The following is a 19,418-nucleotide window of genomic DNA, read 5'->3' as shown; positions in this document are numbered from 1 at the left end:
TTAGAAAAAAAAAAAGATCATGGTTTGGGTTACATCACTAAAGCTGGACTAGAATAACAAGGAGATATATTATTTACTCAGGATTACGTGTAAAAAAAAAAACATGATCAAGTGTGAATGAAATCCTTCACAACTCTTGAAAAAGTGCTCACATTCATTTCTCTCTGCTCTGATCTTGAGGAAATTGATGCTGCATTAAATGATTTTTGGCCACAAGAGGGCAGAAAACCTCCAAAACAAGTAGTAGTCTGGTTTCTAGAAACTGATAAATACAGGTATAAGTACATTATTCACTTTTAGCTAAGAAAAATATCTGGTCTTGAGCTTTCAAGATGTACAATGACTATGCACACAGACCACTGTTAATTAATTAATTCATGTTATTGTCCTTCATGTCCTACCCAGTTGTTACAGTGATGTTCAAATGTTTTAACTTGAGATGAACCAGTTTAAACTGGTACGTAGGGCTTCAGTTCTTTGATGCCAGGCAGAGGAGAGCACATTTCTTCTTGTTTGTTGAACCTAAAACCTACAGGTAACACCCGCTCTCCGAAACTTACAAACAAAACATGATGCTAGCTCAATATGTAAAATGATTGTCATTTAAGTGTGGCTAAAAATACTCCTTCAGTTGTCAATTTGTTTCTATATTCAAAGGTTAATAAAAAGCATAAAGTATAAATACTTGTACATTAATAAAGATATTCAATGTGTTCAGTATTCCATAATGCATTTATTCCCCCCCAACATTTAAAAATAGCATTTACTAAACATAAGCAGACAAGACAGTGCATAGCTGCACCTCTGTACAACATGTTTGTACCATGACACCATAAATAAAAATCTATAAACATCGGTTAAGTAAAAAGTCTGCCTCGAGATCCATCGCAGACCCACAAAAATAATAATTATACAAGTTTTACAAAGTAAGCTCCCCTTTCTCCATCCATGAACATTTACATCCCAGTTAAAAGCTTTACAGGAGAGCCAACATCCAAATTAACTCCCAGTTAGCTCACCGTACAGAAACAAAACAGCCAGCATGACACGGAGAAACTAAATCATAAAGAAAATTCATACACTATAACGTGTCCTACATGTTGTAGTGTATGAATTTTACTATCATGCCCACCTGCAAACAAGGCCCCCATCCTGTGGTGCATCTGCATGAAACAGGTTGTACTTATTGCTGCACACTGCTTTTGGCAACATGAGGAAGAAACATGAAGAGTCTAAAACACATCAGCTGCAGCAGCGGGCAGTGAGATCAACCACAGAAGGTTCAAATGTGACTTGTACCGTTATTCCGTTCTGCAGGTTAGCCGACATGTGAACATTACATTCTTAAACTATGAAAGGATTGTGTTGTTTCTTTCTTCAATAGTTTTGTTTGGATGTTGTCCGTCGATGTTAACATGTAATCACATTTCTCAGCTGTTAATAAGTTTAGATTGTTTTTTTATTTGCTCACCCCTCACAACCAAAGACGAGTTCTTTCCTCTGATCGTCACGCAAAACCTTTTATCTAATCATGTAGGGGTGATCTGATATGCAACAGAAGTGTCCTTATTGAAATATATCATTTGCCAGCTAATTTTGATTGTTTCTAAAAGTATTTGTGATGACTAAAAAGCAGATTTCCCTCTGACATTTACAAAAATACTTTTGCAACAACAAGCTTTTTAAGTTATGAAGGATCCACCTGCTGTAGACAAAACATCAAGAACAAATCTGTTTGAAAAATGTTCTGTAAATATATGTGATTTAGAATTGAAGTCATGATTGCTTAATATTTAGTAACATATCTGGACAGTGAAATAAACCAATATGTTTCTGGCCACCTGACGAATGACATCCACTCTTCTTTACGCTCTGTTTTGGTCTACGCCGACTCCTTATAAAGATCTGGTGCTTTAGCTGTTGAATGCTCCACTCTGTTCTGCTGTCAATCAGTAAATCAGTCTGCTGTTGGGAAGGTGCTTTAAACGGCGTGTTGAAGGGAGTTAAGAGCATTTACATTTAACTCAACTAGATATGAGCGGTTGTAAAACCAAACATTCATAGAGCCATCCCGGCCCGTTCTCATTCCCAGGGCGTCAAATACTGACGCTTTGTCACGGCCATCGACATTCAATACCGCCGTACAAGGTACCCCTTAGCACCGGTATGCCTCATCCGTGGCAACAGTAAACGCTCAGGGAAAGTGCAGCAGGAGTTTGGTAACGTAGTTTAAAAAGCAAAAGAGACGGGCCGAAGGGGAAGTGGATGGTTCAACAAACACAGGGCTTTCATCCGGTTCGTGTCCCGTGTGTCACTTTATAATCAGCTGTTCATTTGTGTCCCATATTCACAACATCAAGTCACATTTTCAATGTAAAAACGTAGTAATCTTAAACCCAAACTAAGTTGTTTTTTCCAAAACCTAACTAAGTGATTTTGTTGCCTAATCCCCAGCAATTGTTTTTGTTTAATTTCCAACATTAAGCACGTGTTTACTGCGAGCGAAAAGTGACGCCAAGGGGTCTGACACAGCGTCAGTATGTGACGAGGTGGGATGAGAACGTGTTGGTCATCCACAGAGATGGATGTTCATTTTCTGCTACTATGCCATTATGAGCAACACTTTCATGTTACATAGTTCAATCAATGAACATGTTGGTAATGAAGGTTTTCATGACAGTTGAACTGAAAACAAAACATCCCAGTAGATAAATGCTACCTTTATGAAATGTATAATTTTAATCAATGCTGACACTTGGAGGTCTCGGAGGTTTTCATTCGACTCCTTTGTCATTTTTGAGGCTGCCGTTTCTGATATTTTTTGCTTCAGTTTAACGCAGTCCAACACCACAAAGCACAGCCTCAAAGTGCACGACAGTCAACATACGAACAGCAGCGGTCTTAATAAAACCAAACATAGACATTTGAATAAAGTAGTAATTATTCCAGGGCTGTTGAAAAATGACAACATACAGGTGTTTTCTCAATCAGTGTAAAACATTCAACTTTATATCTTTCTTTAAAACAGGCGGAGGTGATTTCCCTCCCTGCTGGAGGGAAACTGAGCAGCTACTGGTTCCCAAGATCCTACAAACTATGTCAGCACTAAGAGCTAGTTTTCTCTATAAATAAAAAAAAGGATAATTATTGATACTAGTTTGACTCTGGGAAGCCCCGAGCGCAGCGACCCTTTTTCCCCTTTTCCCCTCCAGACTAAATACTGTGACAGTGTTTCAAATTTGTCAAAGACAAAAACACAGTACACCAAAAAAGGCCATATTATTAGAATATAACCGCACTATCCCCCCTTACCCACATCTACAGCTGAAAAAACAAGCTCACAGGCTACAACTGGCACTTTTACAAAAATTCAATCAACGTGCGTTGTCCCTACAAAATAAATGAGCAGATTCGTTGATTTCCGATGCCGAGACATTTGAATCACAAAGAAAAAAGAACATGAAATGTTATATTGCTGCAGTGAGATGCTCAGCGCGCATCAGAGATCCTGCAAGAAGAGAAAGCAAGTGACTGATGTTTCCTAAATTAAACAGTTCTTCAAGCAGTAAAAAAAGGCTTTTCATTAATAAATGATTAGTTAACAGACTGTAATCGATAAAGATAATCAAACCTCTCGTCCACCTGAAATTAAAGTTGAATCTTTAATTGCACAAACCAAACCTGTGATTTCATGCACGATGTCTCATTTTAATCTGTCCAGTGACCGTCTGACACCAATGTTACAAAATGCTTTTAAAATAAAAACACCAGGATTTTAAAGTCACTTGACAGACAGATGGTCACAATCTGCGTAACACATTTTGTTGTTTCATGATGTGCAAACTCGAACCGGGCCTCTGTTTAAAAAACAAAACATAAACACGACAGAGCAGCTTTGGTTCAATCGCCTGACAGGAGAGAAAATCTCACTCTGCCTGAGAAGCTTCACAGATCAATAAATACCAATTAAAAAAAACAAGCACTGTATTGTTTTAAATTGATTCTTCAACTCCAAACTGTGACGGCAACATAATGAATCTCTACTACATTTTACATGGTTAGACTCTCTAAGAGAGATGAAACATGAGCATCCTTACAGTTTGTTTTGGTAAATCTAATTTGAACTTTTTACATTAATGCATTAATAATAACAAAAGGTGGAAGTATTTGCTATCTTGGGGACAAGGACAGATCTGTGGGAGGTCACTGACTGTTCTGGGTGACAGAACTGGTCTCACTCTGAAGGTTTATCTCCGTTCAAAGACATGGGAGGCTTTATGTGTGTGCGTTTGACAGTGGCAGGTGAAAACACTTGCGGTTAACAAGTGTGACTGAATCTTTACGGTTCAACAGCATCAGCTCTTTGCAGACGCATTGAATGGATTTATTAAATTTTATTTCAAAATGTGGGCATTTTTCTTCATCAGGCACGTGTAATTTTGAACCACGTTGGAAAGTGAGTGCAGTCTAAATGCTACTGTTAACATGCTAACATGCTGATGTTATAATGTTCACCATGTTAGTATAGCATGCTAGTATGCTAACATTAGCACTAAACAAAGCTGAGGTTGATGGGAATTGTTACTAGTTTTGCAGGAATTTAGTCATAAATGAATTGAAATTTTCACCCAATAGAGAAAAGTGAGAGGATCGTATCTTCATGTCAAATCTGAGCGTCACCTAAAATCCTCCACTGTCTCCAAACAAGTCCCATCTGACCTGAAGCTTCTGAAGAGTGGAACACGTTTTATTCACTGAGGACAACAATTCAAACAGATTGTTTCTCCTCACGTCATTACTGGCGCCTCATGAAGAAAAATGCCACCCCTAAATATGAAATGCCTAAAAACCAAAATATTGAGGCCTTCCTCTGAGATTTGTTTGTTACAAAATGTAACATGACTGTTGTTTCGGTGCAAGTTAGCGTTCACATTAAATAATTACAGCTGGCATCCTCTCCTCTGAAAGTGAACAAAATAACCCAAAACGAATTATGGCTGGTTGTGAAAACAAAACTCAGACATTTCCAGACAGTAAGGTGCAAATCATTCGTCAACTACCTTTTATGTGTCCACCTGCTGTGGCACATTTCTGTGTCCATATAACACGGCTGAATCTGTCACCAAAATGTCTGACAACAGGTGATTTAAGTTTTGTTTCCATCCCATACAGTCGGTACCAAACTAATAAATAAACAATGACGTACAGCGAAGCTGTCAGAAAGTGGAGTTTAGACGGGGGGAGGAGCGTGGGAGAGGTCACGTCACTGGCCGTCTCATTCTTCCTATCCAGAACAAACAGCACTTGCCTTCAGTCTCGTGTTTGGAGCGGGGCTGCGTCCCGCTGCTGGGAGGGCGGCTACACAGTTATGTCTATGACAGGCTCCTCCTTTACACCACATACTGGTGGTTGCTGCTAAGGTTTGTCGTGTAGGCCTGCCGGCTGTACTGGAAGTGGTCGGTCAACACGTTGTTCCAGTTGTGCTGCTGCTCTGAGCCGTGGGAGAAAGGCACTGACCCGTTGGCCTGGATCTTCTCCAGTGCCGGGTTGTCGAAGGTCATCAGGTCCTGCTTGGTGCTCGGCAGCAGCTTCTTCTCCTTGTTATCGTCGTACTTGGCCTGTTGGCAGAGGAGAAAGGCAAATGGATTTTAAATGACTGGGTGTCTGTGGAGTTGGTTGCCTGGCACTGCACTGTGGCTGCCCACGGATCCTAAATAGTTTGAGTGAGTCATGTTTCTCCAAGAGGATAAATAAAGTGCAAGTTAACCATTTACTTTTTACATTTAAGTCGATGGCAAACAGCCACAAGTTGGATGGAGAGTGACAGATATGAAAAGCTGCTTTTAGAGCACCAAGCGGTCTACAGTTTAGGAGAACAACTGTAAATAGAGCAAAGTCCTGGCAGAGCATATAATAGACTATAGACAGAGAGTATAAAGAGCACATAGTGGCGGCTGGTTGCTATGGAAAAGAATGCATTATTATGCAAGCCGGTTCATTCAATTTATTACCACAAAATAAGGCCAAGGCGGCAACTTTTTTTTAAAGAATAACTGTAAACTGCAGGATGACTTAGTGTTTGGAAACTTCCATACGTTGGACCAATATTATCTGCTGATATTCGCTTCTCATATGTACATCAGCACAGGTGTAGATGGCTGACTAGAGCTGCAACGATTAATCAATTAGTTATCAACTATTAAATTAATCGGCAACTATTTTGATAATCAATTAATCGGTTTGAGTAATTTTTTCAGGAAAAAAAGTCAATATTCTCTGATTCCAGCTTCCTAAATGTGAATATGTTCTGGTTTCTTTACTCCTCTATGACATTAAACTGAATATCTTTGAGTTGTGGACAAAACAAGACATTTGAGGTCGTCATCTTGGGCTTTGGGAAACACTGATCGACATTTTTTTACGATTTTCTGACATTTTATAGACCAAACAACTAATCAATTAATCGAGAAAATAATCAACAGATTAATCGACAATGATAATAATCATTAGTTGCAGCCCTATATGGCTGATGAAGAGTTTGAAATGAAGAGGAACGACAGAAGATTAATTATTATTTTCTCCTTTAACTTCTGCTTTTCCTCTTTCCTTCATCCATCCAAGCGGTCGGGTCGACTCACCTTGTTGTAGAGGAAGACCCCGACTATGGCCGTCATCATACCCATGACGTTTGTCATGGTGACTGGGTTGCGCAGCATTAGCAGCGATATGCTAATGACCATGATCCTCTTGGTGGCGTTGGCGACGGCGTAGCTGAGCGGGCTGACGATGTTCAGCACGCTGAAGGCGATGACGTTCTGAGCGAAGTTGCAAAAGCCGCTGATGAGCAGGAGGACGAAGGTACCCGTCCATCCTGTGAAGTCCGTCTGTAAGGAGAGCAGTGCGGTCAGGCTACGTTCAGGGTCGTAAAACAAGCCAGATGCTGCTGAACTCCAACCACCGCAGCAGGTGGTGTAAACGTCATTAAAGAGCCGCTAATGCTACTCACCAGGTCTCCGTTAACAAGAAACACAGAGAGATCCACCAGAACCCAGGTGGGCAGCATGAAGATCACGGCATTAAAGCCGAGGATGTTGAGCAGCCTCAAGTGGTGGATCTTTGTGTCGCGCAACACCTTTAAAAGAGGGAAAAAAAGATCAATTAAGAAAAAATAAATAAGTCACAACTGTAATGTAAAGTTGTGATTGTTACGATACTTTCTATTGTCCACTATGAACTTGGAGTCCACTCCACCTGCCTCTTTAAAACAGAAACAATCCATCACCATAAACCTAAAAAAATCAGTTCAATATGAGCAAAGATATTTTAAAACCGGGCCATATTGTCATAACATTTCCAACCTTGACAATTGTGACCCCATCACTTTGTTGTAGAGTTGCAGTTGTACCAAATGACGGTCAGGCCCATAAAAATTGTGGATGTGATCAGCATGAAAAAAGTGTCAGTCAGGGATGGAAATATTTCATTTTGTTTGTTCCAATTTTTGATATTTCACTTGTTAACAAGAGAAAATGATCATTGAGATTAAACAGAGTCATAGGTAGATTTTTACAAGGGTCAGTGAAATGCTGCATTCAGACATTCATCATTTAGAGGTTCGAATTTCCCTTCAGTCCTTTCCCTCCTTTGTGTGTTGACTGATTTATAGGGCTTTTATTGGCAAGAATCTGGCGATACAATACGTATCATGATAGAGGGGTTACGATTCAATGTGGATATATTGTGACACTGTAAGCAAGGCGATATGTTGTTATTTTTTAAAAATCTAATTTCAGGAAAACTGTAATTTTTTATGCAATTTTTATCAATCACAACAGTTGGATCTGCATTTATCACAGTCCCTGTAACATCCAACATCATAGCACTACTTTGAGAGGGTGCATCTCTTTGCCAATGAAATACAGTATCGACTGAGTTAATCTTTGCATGTAAACTATTGATTAAAAAGTAGTGTTTTTGAGAATCAATACAGTATCATAACATAATATTGCAATATTCTCAATTTTCTTTACACCCCTACTGACTTCTCCCATTATTCTTCGTCTGTAATACTGTATTTAACAATACAACTTTAGTAATGTCTATTGTCTAATCTAAACTACACTAGTTCTCCAAACCAACACTTATAATTAATCATGACAGCAAAAACTGGGAACCTAGGGTCATGGTTGAAAGAAAAACACACTTTTGTGATTACAGTTAGAGGTCACTTGTGAAATCCAGCTCCTCCTCCTCATTTTTTCAACAGAGAACCACTTCTCTTTTCTGACGCCACACACACACACACACACACAACTCCACAAACCAGGATGTCAGTTTCAGGCGTTTCACATCAAACCACCCAGTAGTAAGATTTTTCAATTACCCCCCCATCATCATGTGGCACATACCAGCCTGAGAGTGGGTTACCTTTTTGGAGAAGATGTTCTGCAGAGAGAAGCAGAGCGTGGCAGCCAGAGCGCTGATGAGTCCTGAAAGATCAAAGGACAGCTCAGTGGCTGTGGCCAGCAGCACTCCTCCGATGATGGGGATGAGCGATACATACACCTACGACAGGGACCACACAGAGACGGGAGGCAGAGTCAGCAGAAACCAAGACAAAAAACACTTTACCAGTTTATATCCAGTCACATTTAAATATCAAAACATAATTTGCTGCATCAGGGAGTGTTTCCCAGTCGACTCCAATCCAATTTCAGAGACCAAACAATTAATAAAGAAAATGATCTGCAGATAAATTAATAATGAAAGTAAGTTATTTGTCAGTTGCGTCCCTACTAAAATGAGACAGAATCAGGGATGGGCATTTCAAGCAAAAATACTATTTGATAATCACTGGGAACTATTTTTCTGTCGCTTCACAGCAAGAGGGTCGCAGGTCTGAATCTGGCTTTGGTCCCTTCTATGTGGAGTTTGCATGTTCTCCCCGTGTTAGCGTGGGTTTACTCCGGGTACTCCGGTTTCCTCCCACAGTCCAAAGTCATGAAGGTTAGGTTAATTGTTGACTCTAAATGTACCGTGGGTGTGAATGTGAGCGTGAATAGTTGTCTGTCTCTATGTGTCAGCCCTGTGTTAGTCTGGCGATCTGTCCAGGGTTTACCCCACCTTCGCCCAATGTCAGCCCCTCCCACCCCCCCGCGACCCTGAATAGGATAAGCAGTTACAGATAATGGATGGATGGGAACTATTCGATCACCTTTCGAAGATCGCGCCCCAACCCCTGCAGCTGCTCCGTGAGGAGAAAGAACAGTGGGGGAAGAACAGTGGGGGAAGAACAGCGTGTAGCGCCGGCACATTTTCAAATCTAACGCGATGAATTAATGACTTATTTTGACCAAATGTTTTGGAACAATGGAAAGACTAACCAAGGTGGTATTCGTGAGTTTTATCTTGTTTCAGTCGAGTTTAAATTAAGTGATTTTTACGATAATCCTCCGCCGCTCAAACACATCTCCCAGCTGAAAGTACGGGGGTTACGGCGCCGCGCCACACACACACCTGCACCGACGGAAAAGAGCCAAACTGAACATGCCGCACACGTTTTACCAATGCCTGGTAGTAGCACCTTTGACCATAAAAAACAAGTTAAAATATTTTTCAAGACAAGACGATAGTCACATAAACTATTTGATTTTTTATAATTTAATGATTATTAGAACATTTTAAAATCAGGACCCATCCTTAGGAAGAATATGAGTGGCCTGTTGCCACATTTCTTTGGCAATATCTCAACAACGATAATTTAAAAAAAAAGTTATGCGATCGATTGAACACCTACAAATCATCACAGTAACTTTGGCAGGCTAATAGAGTAGTAAAGAGTGTTTTTGCATAGAACATGTAAGGTTTCCAACATTCCTCTAAGACAAAAATCCAAAGCACAGCCACATTTTAACCTCCTAAAGAAGATATAACTTTATAAAACTTCTTCACTAAGTACTGCAGGAACACCAATCTATTCAAATACATGTTAGGATAATGAAACAACATTTCCACACTTTTAGAGGCTGCAGCTGGACGACTAACCCTTCTATCTGAGACCACACACACACCTCGTGGACTGAAACTATCAGAAACATCTACAGCAATATTTATTTGCATGTTGAAAATGTTGGATCATGAGAAATGACAGAGATGTGCAGTTATTATGAAACCCACTTGTGCACCCACTCACTCACCCTCAAACCAACCACACAGAGTGAAACTGCACTGAGTACTAACTAAACAGCTTACTGCCATCAAAACATCCAACTGCCCTCAGTTTTATTTACCGAGGAACTCAGTAGTAAAAGAACAGTAGTTAGAAGAGGCTTTAAAAGAAAAGTAAACTGGTTTGGAACTTGTTTTAGCCGGAAATAGTCTCTACTCTCTCTACTGGCTCTACATCAACAAAACTGTAGACTGTGCTTTAAAGTCAGCTCTCTTAATATGTTGGTTGATGATTAAACATTCAACAGGATGCACTATGAGAAGCAGAGCAGCTTTGTTAAACACAACACAATATTATCTTTTGCTAACATACAGAAGATGCTGCTATATCCCATAAGTACTTGTAACACAAGCACATTATTGCAACGGGGCTGGTTTTTCTTTTTTGTAACCCTGAAAATGAAGTGAGGTCTTGTCGTCTATTTTGGCAGAGGCCTAGATTCCTGTCCCACTTCAGGTTGCACGACTCCTTTTGGAAATTCATCCTGAAGGCTTTCTGCACTCAAAAGGAAAGTTGGAGAGTATATGAATGCATTTGCATGGTACCGTTTAGTCATACTGTATGTACTCAGTTCTTTGAAGATCTAGTGTCCACTTTATTAGGTACACTTGTGCTGTCCAATGCAATCCAATACAACAGGTCTACTGCTTTTAAGATGCTTGTTTTTTCACTGTTATACAGGTATTAATTAAGTGGCCACTATATATATATAGTATATTTTGTACAGTCTAAGATGTTTGAGAGTCTGTCATTTTTTAACAAAGCTGAGTCAAGTATTAACACTAAACTTAGTTGAATTATCTTGATAAAGTATTTCTTTTAGATGTTCTAACTCACTGGTTCCCAACCTGGGAGTCCTGACCCCCACTAGGGGTCAACAAAGCTTCACGGGGGGTTGCAAGGCTTTCTTGATTTTAAGGGGTGTAAAGTTTAATTTAAAAAACAAAAATATATATATATATATAGTTGGCCTCTATCTCCGCATTTCATTAATTTCTGTGAATAAATAATAAATTAAATTGTTATTTTTAAAGTTTAAACTCTATAAAACCTCACAGGATAAGGGCACAATGAAGACCTGAACACAAGTTATATTCACAGAGCCTTCCCCTCTGCTAAACAGCCTCATCCTGTATTAGAAAAGTACACAATTAAAACAAAGCTAATAGAACAATGGCCAAGCGTCAGGGAGAAGAAAACACTGAAATTGTCAAAAAAGAAGCATGTATGAATGATTGTTAAAAGAAATACACAATACAGGGAATTGTATTAAAAGTTCCTAAAATAAGAGGAAAACTCATCTCTGTTGCAATATTATATATATATATATATATATATATATATATATATATATATATATATATTCACAGGGAAATAATCTGCTCAAAATGCATTCAAATCGCTCGTTTAGCACAAACTTCCTGCAGTTATTGCGTTCACTATTTTGATTAATTGTGCAGATTATTAGTTGTTCTGTACAATTATTGTCATGCATTGAATATAATATGAAATATCCATAAAATTCACTTAGTCAGGGGTCGTCAGTTTGCTCAATGATAGCAAAAGGGTCCCTTAAGGAAAAAGGTTGGGAACCGCTGATCTGACTGACGTGTTTCATACAACTTCAGTTTCTTCAGTACAGCACAGTGTGGCCTGCTGCTGGTCAAACAGGATCTCTACACACAGTAACACGTCATCAACACCTACGTTCCCCGTGTGTCTGTGGACCCAGCCTGTCTGGATACTGAACTGTTGACTGTAAGGTAAACATGACAAGGTGGTGTTAGACACTCCTTTCTCACATTTAGCAAACCTAGACTGTAAAATGTTCCGCCATCAGGATGGAAAATTAAACTGTATTCCAGAGATGTTCTGAACTTTGCCCTAATCCAATAGCAATCAGCCAAGTAGAGGCAGATATTGAGATTATTTCTCTTTTTTTTCATTGAGATCTTATTTGTCTTACACAATACGGCTGCATAGAGAACACCGCTAAGATGTTATAAGCCAAACAGTTTAACAGTTTGACAACTGAACACAGTCGTGCATGCAGAGAATACACCATAGTTTCCTCTTAATGTTCACCATCGACGCTAATTTAGACTTTGTCGCATTTGATTTTGTATTTTAGTTCATCTACAGTGCACACAGGCCGAGATGAGCCAAGATATTTATGGTCGGGGATAAATTTGTAGAGTTGAAACGATTAATCCATTAATCAACTCGTCAATCGACTGAAAATTATTTGGCAAATTTTGTTTATTCATTGAAGTCATTTTTTAAAAGGTCCAGTGTGTAGGATCTGGCGGTATCTAGCGCTGAGGTGAGGAGATTACAACCAACTGAAGCCTCTCCCATGTACCAAGCGTGTAGGAGAGCTACGGTGGCCGACACGAAAACGTAAATGGCCCTCTCTAGAGCTAGCTGTTGTAAGGGTAATGTAGGTCATTTGAAGCAGAGCCAGTGCGTGGAGTGTGTGTATATGTGAGAAGTGAGTGGTGAAGCAAGAGTGAGAGAGAGCTGCGGCGACGGGAGCAAGTAATGTTATTGACTCCGGCCCAAGCAGGACAAGTTAACAGTGTTTGGTTTGTGCGTTCAGTGCATGGATGCATTAAGAGAACTGGATACGGCGTTTTTAGGAGGGCTCCCGTTCATTCCTACGAGAGATGCTCAGTGAAGCCAAAATGGACCGACTGCCGAGTGATAAAGTACAGGGATCATCTGGCGATCTTACGCATCCATTGAGCCCATAGAGTAGGCGCAGTCGCGTTTCTTTTAAAGCCGCCTCCAAGTCCTCGGATCGTCCTCGGTCTGGGTCTCATTCACATGAACAGAGGAAGGAAAATAACTCTGGATTCGGCTATTAGTGCGTTTTACAACTTGTACGACCTAATGATTTAAAAAAGGGCTATTCAAGTGTTCATACTGGGACGTTGATTCACCTCAAAAAAATTATCCGCTGAGTTACAGACGTCTCTTTTCCAATGTAAGTCTATGGGGAAAAAGTCTTTCTGGGCCAAATGGCATCACGTGACGGACACGAAAGTTTTAGTACCACCGTTTGGCCACTACGAAAATTGGCTTCAAAGCCTAGTGCTCTTCCAGGGGCGGTTTTGTTTTGTTTTCTGGTGTGTCATGTTTGACACCATAGCTGGAAGCAGGGTTAGTACAGTGAAAATGTTACGGTGGTTACTTCATTTTTTTTTTATATCTGTTACTTATTCAGTCTCTCTTTCAAATTCTCAAACCAGAGTCGGTGATTGTTGGAACAGTAGAGAGAATAACAAAGACGGCTTTGATGAGTTTTATTTTGTTTCTGTTGAGTTTGAATGACGTATGTTTTACGATGATCAGCGAGGTCAGATTACTGTTTTCTGCCTGGAGTCTGGTGGCTCTGAGTAGAGCATATTAATAATATGTTTTGCAAATTAATAAATTAAAATAATTGTCCAAATCCCTGTTGATTTTATCTTCTATATATTCACTTCAACACTCTTCACATTATTAGCGTGTCCACACGGGTGTCATGTTTCCATCACTGCCGATCGGAGCTGGAGCCGATAAATACCCGTCACTACTGCAGAGTTATTTGATCCGGGAATGAATGCTGATTGTAACTTTTCCCACTGAAGACAAAAGCCAGTTGTTAGTAGGTTTTTTTGTCCAGTGAGAATGGCTTAAGAGATCAAACAAATCAAACAAAGAGTGTGTGCACATTACAGGTGAGTTGTCATGTCCTCAAAAAAACATTGCACCTCTCTGAGCCAGAAAATCTAGTTCGTTCTCATATTACTCTTCCTCAGGAAATGTTCAACCACCTGAGGCCTTTTCACCACTTGCACACTGCATACCAAAATAGTTTACATGAAAGAAAGCAGCCTTTCAAAAGACATGCATCAACACAAAGCCAGCTGGCTCATGTAATATGAAAAGTAGGAAATGAGTTTGGGGATTTACCAGGTGAATGTGGCCAGCTGGTGGAAATAAAAAGTTAGTTTCCCTCCCAGACCTCAGAACATCTGATCAACTTCAGGGACAAAAGCCCCTGCAGATGGCCGTAATATGAGCTGCAGTACAGGCACAGTACAGTGCCACATCACCACTGCTCTAACTCAAACATTGAGAAACAGAGCGGGCCTTGTGCCATGTTTGCTGTGTCGAACCTACTCACCTTTGTGGTTTGCTTCTCCTTCATGATAATTCTTGATAGGAGCACAACCCATATTGGCATTGTAGCTTTGACTGTGTGAGAAAAAGAAAGACAGAAAGGGGACAATGTCAGGAAAGTATAACAATCAGTTTGTTTCCATGACAAACATATAATGCCATTCAACATAAGTATGAACTATAAAATGCTCCTGCGTCAGAGTCTGTCAAACACACCTCTATTGCATTGCGTCACTGACTGACGTACTAGTAGTTGTATACTCGTGTATGTTAACAACGATGAGAGTTTTACTCTAGAGTGGTGGCTCCCTGATAGTTTAAAAAATGTGATACAATGATCGTATATTTTGAGATTTTAAAACAAATCAAAACTAGATTCAGCGGCATTGAAAATGGCCATCTACAAGGACAGAAGCTAGCTATTAAAGCAAAGCAACTTTCAAACGTTAGAGAGAGAGAGAGAAAGAGATTTTATTGACATGGCAGCTGTGACTAAGACCACCAAGGTTCTTTAAAATAGTTTAGAGGAGGTCAAAACATGCAAAGACTAGTTTAATTTGAAGTCGACTTACTTCTAGCTGGAGTTAGGACAAACTATTAGAAGTTAGGAGGACTATTTTAGTCATACGTTTCACCCTGCACTCAGTTGTCAGTTTATTAGGTACATCTAGCCAAAGCTAATGAACATCTAACATATGAAGGGTATAATATTCAAATTATGATCATTTCATGAACTAAAAACACACTGTGAAAAGGTTAAAGACGAAAACAAGGATAACTCTCAGACGGAACAACGCCGTGGTAGCGACCTGTCAATCACAAGGTAGCCACGCTCTAAAGCATCCCCTGCTTTATGGTCTATCTGACTCTAAATGGGACCATAATTTACCAAATGAACATCATGCTGTATTGAAGAAGACTTGAAACTAGTGATTGAGACCATAAACTCATGTTTACAATGTTTACTGAGGTGATAAATCAAGTGATAAGTAGGGTCTTTTTCTTATAGACTTCTATACAATCAGACTTCTTTTAGCAACCAGAGGAGTCGCCCCCTGCTGGCTATTAGAAAGAATGCAAGTTCAAGGCACTTCAGCATCGGCTTCACTTCTCAGAGACGCAAGTAGCCCAAAGCTAAACCTAACGCAGTCTATAATATAACAGCCCTGCAATAAATCATGCAACTTCTCTAATGTACTTAAGGAGTTTGTCTATAAGCTCAACTACTTAAAAATTGGTTTATAAACTATTGTATGAAAACAACCTTCAAAAAAGGGAAAAAATAAAAAAAGAATATGACAACAGTCATAAAGGAAGGATGTATTAAAGGACTGTTTTAGATTGAATTAGTATTAGATAGGTATACCTAACAAAGTGTCAACTTAAACAAGACAAGTGGCAAAAAACAAAAACAAACAAACAAAAAAAAAACACACATAACAAAGAAACAACAATAATAATACAAAAATACGAGAGTAATAATAAATTAAATCAACAAATAAGTTAATAGAAAGACTGTTGTCATATTCAGTTTAAGTTGAAGCTGTTTTGAGAGATGTTCATTGAACTTTATGGTCTTTTTGGAGGCTGCAGTTTGTGGTGAGATGTTTCTAAACCTTTGTCCACCCTATTTATATATATATATATATCTCTATATAGATATATAGAGATATATATAGATATATATATCAATAAGGGTAGACTTAATTAAAGAAACACCGGATTTATTGCAGGCCTTTTATTAAACTACTTTACCTAATAAAGTGGCACCTGACTAGTAAACAGTCCTCCTAACTTCTAGAAATAGAAGGAAGAAAACTTGAAATCTATATATTTTTTTACAGGTTCAGACCTCTTCTTCTAAAGCACTTCCTTGGTTGTGTTAGGAACAGATTTAAGAACTTGCATGATTAGCATTAGGAGGAAAATCTTAGGAGGAAAATTAATTACATGTTGAAGTGTGTTTCTAATATGTCAGTGTGAGATGAAAGTTTGAGTCTGAACTACAGCAGGTTGTTCAGTGATGGATCATCCCCTCTGACGTAGTATAGCAGCATTAATTAGGAGGACTGTTTACTAGTCAGGTGCGACTTTATTAGGTAAAGTAGTCTAATAAAAGGACTGCAATAAATCCTACTGTAGTAAAGACATGCATTGAAACTATAACTATAACCATAAGAGATATATTGATTCAACTTTATGGTCATTTTGGAGGCTGTACATTGTTGTGCTGTTGAACTGTATTACATTATTCTGAGAGGTGTTTCTTTTATTAAGTCTACCCTTATTGATATATAGAAACATCTCACCACAAACTGCAGCCTCCAAAAACACCATAAAGTTGAATGAACATCTCTCAAAACAGCTTCAACTTAAACTGAATATGATAACAGTCATAAAGGAAGGATGTATTAAAGGACTGTTGTATCAGATTGATTTAGTATTAGATAGGCGTACCTAACAAAGTGGCAACTTAAACAAGACAGCCAGTTAGTGTTAAGAGAAAATCTTTGGAGGAAAAAGTTATGTTGAATCAAATTTATGGTAATTTTGGAGGCTGTATTGCATTATTCTGAGAGGTGGTTCTTTTATTAAGTCTACACTTATTGATATATATAAATAGGGAGGACAAAACTGTAGAAACATCTTTTCTTTTCTTAATTTTATTTCAATTTTGAATGTTGAAGTTGTTTTCTCTAATGTACTTAATGAGTTTGTCTATAAACTCATCTACTTAAAAATTGTTTTATAAACTATTGAATGAAAACAACTGTGAAAGAAGGGGAAAAATAAAGTATATAAAAAAAAGGGATATGACAAGTCATAAATGAAGGATGTATTAAAGGGCTGTTGTATCAGATTGAATTAGTATTAGATAGGTGTACCTAACAAAGTGGCACCTTAAACAAGAGCCAGTTAGCGTTAGGAGAAAATCGTTATTGCATTATTCTGAGAGGTGTTTCTTTTATTAAGTCTACCCTTATTGATATATAAATAGGGTGGACAAAAGTTTAGAAACATCTCACCACAAACTGCAGCCTCCAAAAAGACCATAAAGTTGAATGAGCATCTCTAAAAACAGCTTCAACTTAAACTGAATATGACAACAGTCTTTCTTAACTTACTTGTTGTATTTCGTATTTTTGTATTATTATTGTTGTAGTTGTTTTTGTTATGTGTGTTTTTTTGTTTTTTTTTAACTCTATTCTTTCTTTTTATCATTATTATTACTATTATTATTATTATTATTTCTTTTCTTAACTTTGTTTCAATTTTGAATGTTGAAGTTGTTTTTCTCTAATGTACTTAATGAGTTTGTCTATAAGCTCATCTACTTAAAAATTAGTTTATAAACTATTGTAATTACGAACTGTAAATTGCATATATGAAAACAACCTTGAAAAAAGGGAAAAAATAAAGTATATATATATATATATATATATTTAAAAAAATGCATTTTTATATCTTTGCAGATAAAGTAAAGTATTTCCTGAGTTAATCTTTGCATGTAAACTATTAATTAGAATTCAATAGAGAGGTTTTTGAGAATTAATACAGTATCACAAAACAATATTTTCGTCCACCCCTAGTAAACACTGAGTCAGTGGTAAAAGACAGTAGTAATATGGATCATGTAACCTTAATCCATGACTATTTTCAATTTAGGAATTGCTTTTTAAAACTAATATTTCATAATATAAGGAAATATCTGCCATGGTGGCAGGTGACCTGAAAGTTTTACCTGCCACAGCCAACATCTGTATTTGGAAGGTGCTGATTTCATTCCCTGGTTGTATCAGATTGAATTAGTATTAGATAGGTATACCTAACAAAGTGGAAAAAGATAGCCAGTTAGCGTTAAGAGAAAATCTTTGGAGGAAAATGAGTTACATGTTTAACTGTGTGTTTATTTTATCTGTCAGTGTGAGGTGAAAGTTTGAGTCTGTAGCACAGCAGGCTGTTCAGAGATGGATCCTCCCCCTGACGTAGGAGAGCAGCACTAATTAAGTTAGCTAGCTAGCTAACAGCAGCAGTTAGTTACTCTTAAACGAAGCCTAAAGCTCACCAATTTCATAGTTAGAGTTCCCACAGTGAGTTAATTAATCTGATGAGAGCCTGTCTATTCTCCAGCTCCACTAACCCACAGGGCCCACAGCCCAGCTCTAGTGGTCCAGCGTTAGTTAGCCTCGGAGCTAACATCAGCTGACTGTTCCTGCTACAGCCCGGACACATCATCAGGTTACACATGGTGGCCTCTCACTTCATCATCAGTCTGCTACTCACCCGTGTGCGCATAGGAGACGGGGACTTTCCATATGCTGAAGTGAGCCGACACGGAGGCGAAGTACTTCCCGAAGGCCAGCGGCAGGATGAACCAGCGGTAGTAGCTGCTGGGCAGCTCCGCGCCGGGGACTCCCCATGCCCGGAGCAGCGGAGGCAGGAAGACGACGATGGAGATGATGTGGAACAGAGAGACTGTTACCGGGTACGGGAATCCGTTCAGGATGATCTTGTTCACGATGTTTCCTCCCGAGCTGACCGTGTACCAGCCCACACACAGGAACACTATCCGGATCCCTTCCCTAACAGGGGGCCGGTCCGCCGCAGCCATCTTCCAGCGCGGAGTGACGAGGCACCGGCGGAGCGTCTGGTGGTAGTGATGGGTCGTCACGAACGAACCGGTTCAAAGAGCCGGCTCTTTTAAGTGAACCATAAGAGCCGGTTCACGTCCGAGAGCTGTTTTTTTCTTTTTTTTTCTTCTTTTCTTTAATTAAAGGGACTGTTTGTAACTTCTTACATGTATAAATCTACCGGGTCGGTTTCCCATGCGCGCTCGCATACGCATTTGTACCTTGTAAGGTTTCCCTCCGTAGGAAAAGGCCTCCCACATGGTGACGCCAAAACTCCACATGTCACTTTTATTGGAGAACTTGTGGAAGTTTATACATTCGGGAGCGTACCACTTCAGAGGCCATTTACCTGCAGTACGAGCCTGGACAACACAACAGGTATGACAACAAGC

General features: G+C 39.1%; 1 protein-coding gene across 1 annotated transcript; it reads right to left on the bottom strand.

The window, feature by feature from the left end:
• Positions 1 to 713: 713 nt before the first annotated feature.
• On the bottom strand, positions 714 to 19,059 carry slc35e1 (solute carrier family 35 member E1). Its single transcript, XM_037770635.1, has 6 exons — positions 18,680 to 19,059; positions 14,400 to 14,470; positions 8,428 to 8,565; positions 7,007 to 7,132; positions 6,639 to 6,884; positions 714 to 5,618 (listed from the first exon to the last, which is right to left on the bottom strand). Exons 1-6 carry the CDS (start codon positions 19,005 to 19,007, stop codon positions 5,391 to 5,393), a joined length of 1,137 nt encoding a protein of 378 aa, XP_037626563.1. The 5' UTR covers positions 19,008 to 19,059; the 3' UTR covers positions 714 to 5,390.
• Between the last annotated feature and the right edge of the window lie 359 nt (positions 19,060 to 19,418).

Source organism: Sebastes umbrosus, chromosome 5, assembly GCF_015220745.1.
Source record: "Sebastes umbrosus isolate fSebUmb1 chromosome 5, fSebUmb1.pri, whole genome shotgun sequence".
Classification (NCBI taxonomy): Eukaryota; Metazoa; Chordata; class Actinopteri; order Perciformes; family Sebastidae; genus Sebastes; species Sebastes umbrosus.
This window is presented reverse-complemented; position numbering and strand designations above follow the sequence as displayed.

Excerpts from the sequence above, each read along its gene's own strand:
- slc35e1 (XM_037770635.1), bottom strand. The coding sequence starts at position 19,007 with ATGGCTGCGGCGGACCGGCCCCCTGTTAGGGAAGGGATCCGGATAGTG. Across the intron at positions 7,133-8,427 it reads AGAACATCTTCTCCAAAAAG|GTGTTGCGCGACACAAAGAT; the intron begins GTAACCCACTCT and ends CCTCTTTTAAAG. Across the intron at positions 5,619-6,638 it reads GGGTCTTCCTCTACAACAAG|GCCAAGTACGACGATAACAA; the intron begins GTGAGTCGACCC and ends CTCTGCCAACAG.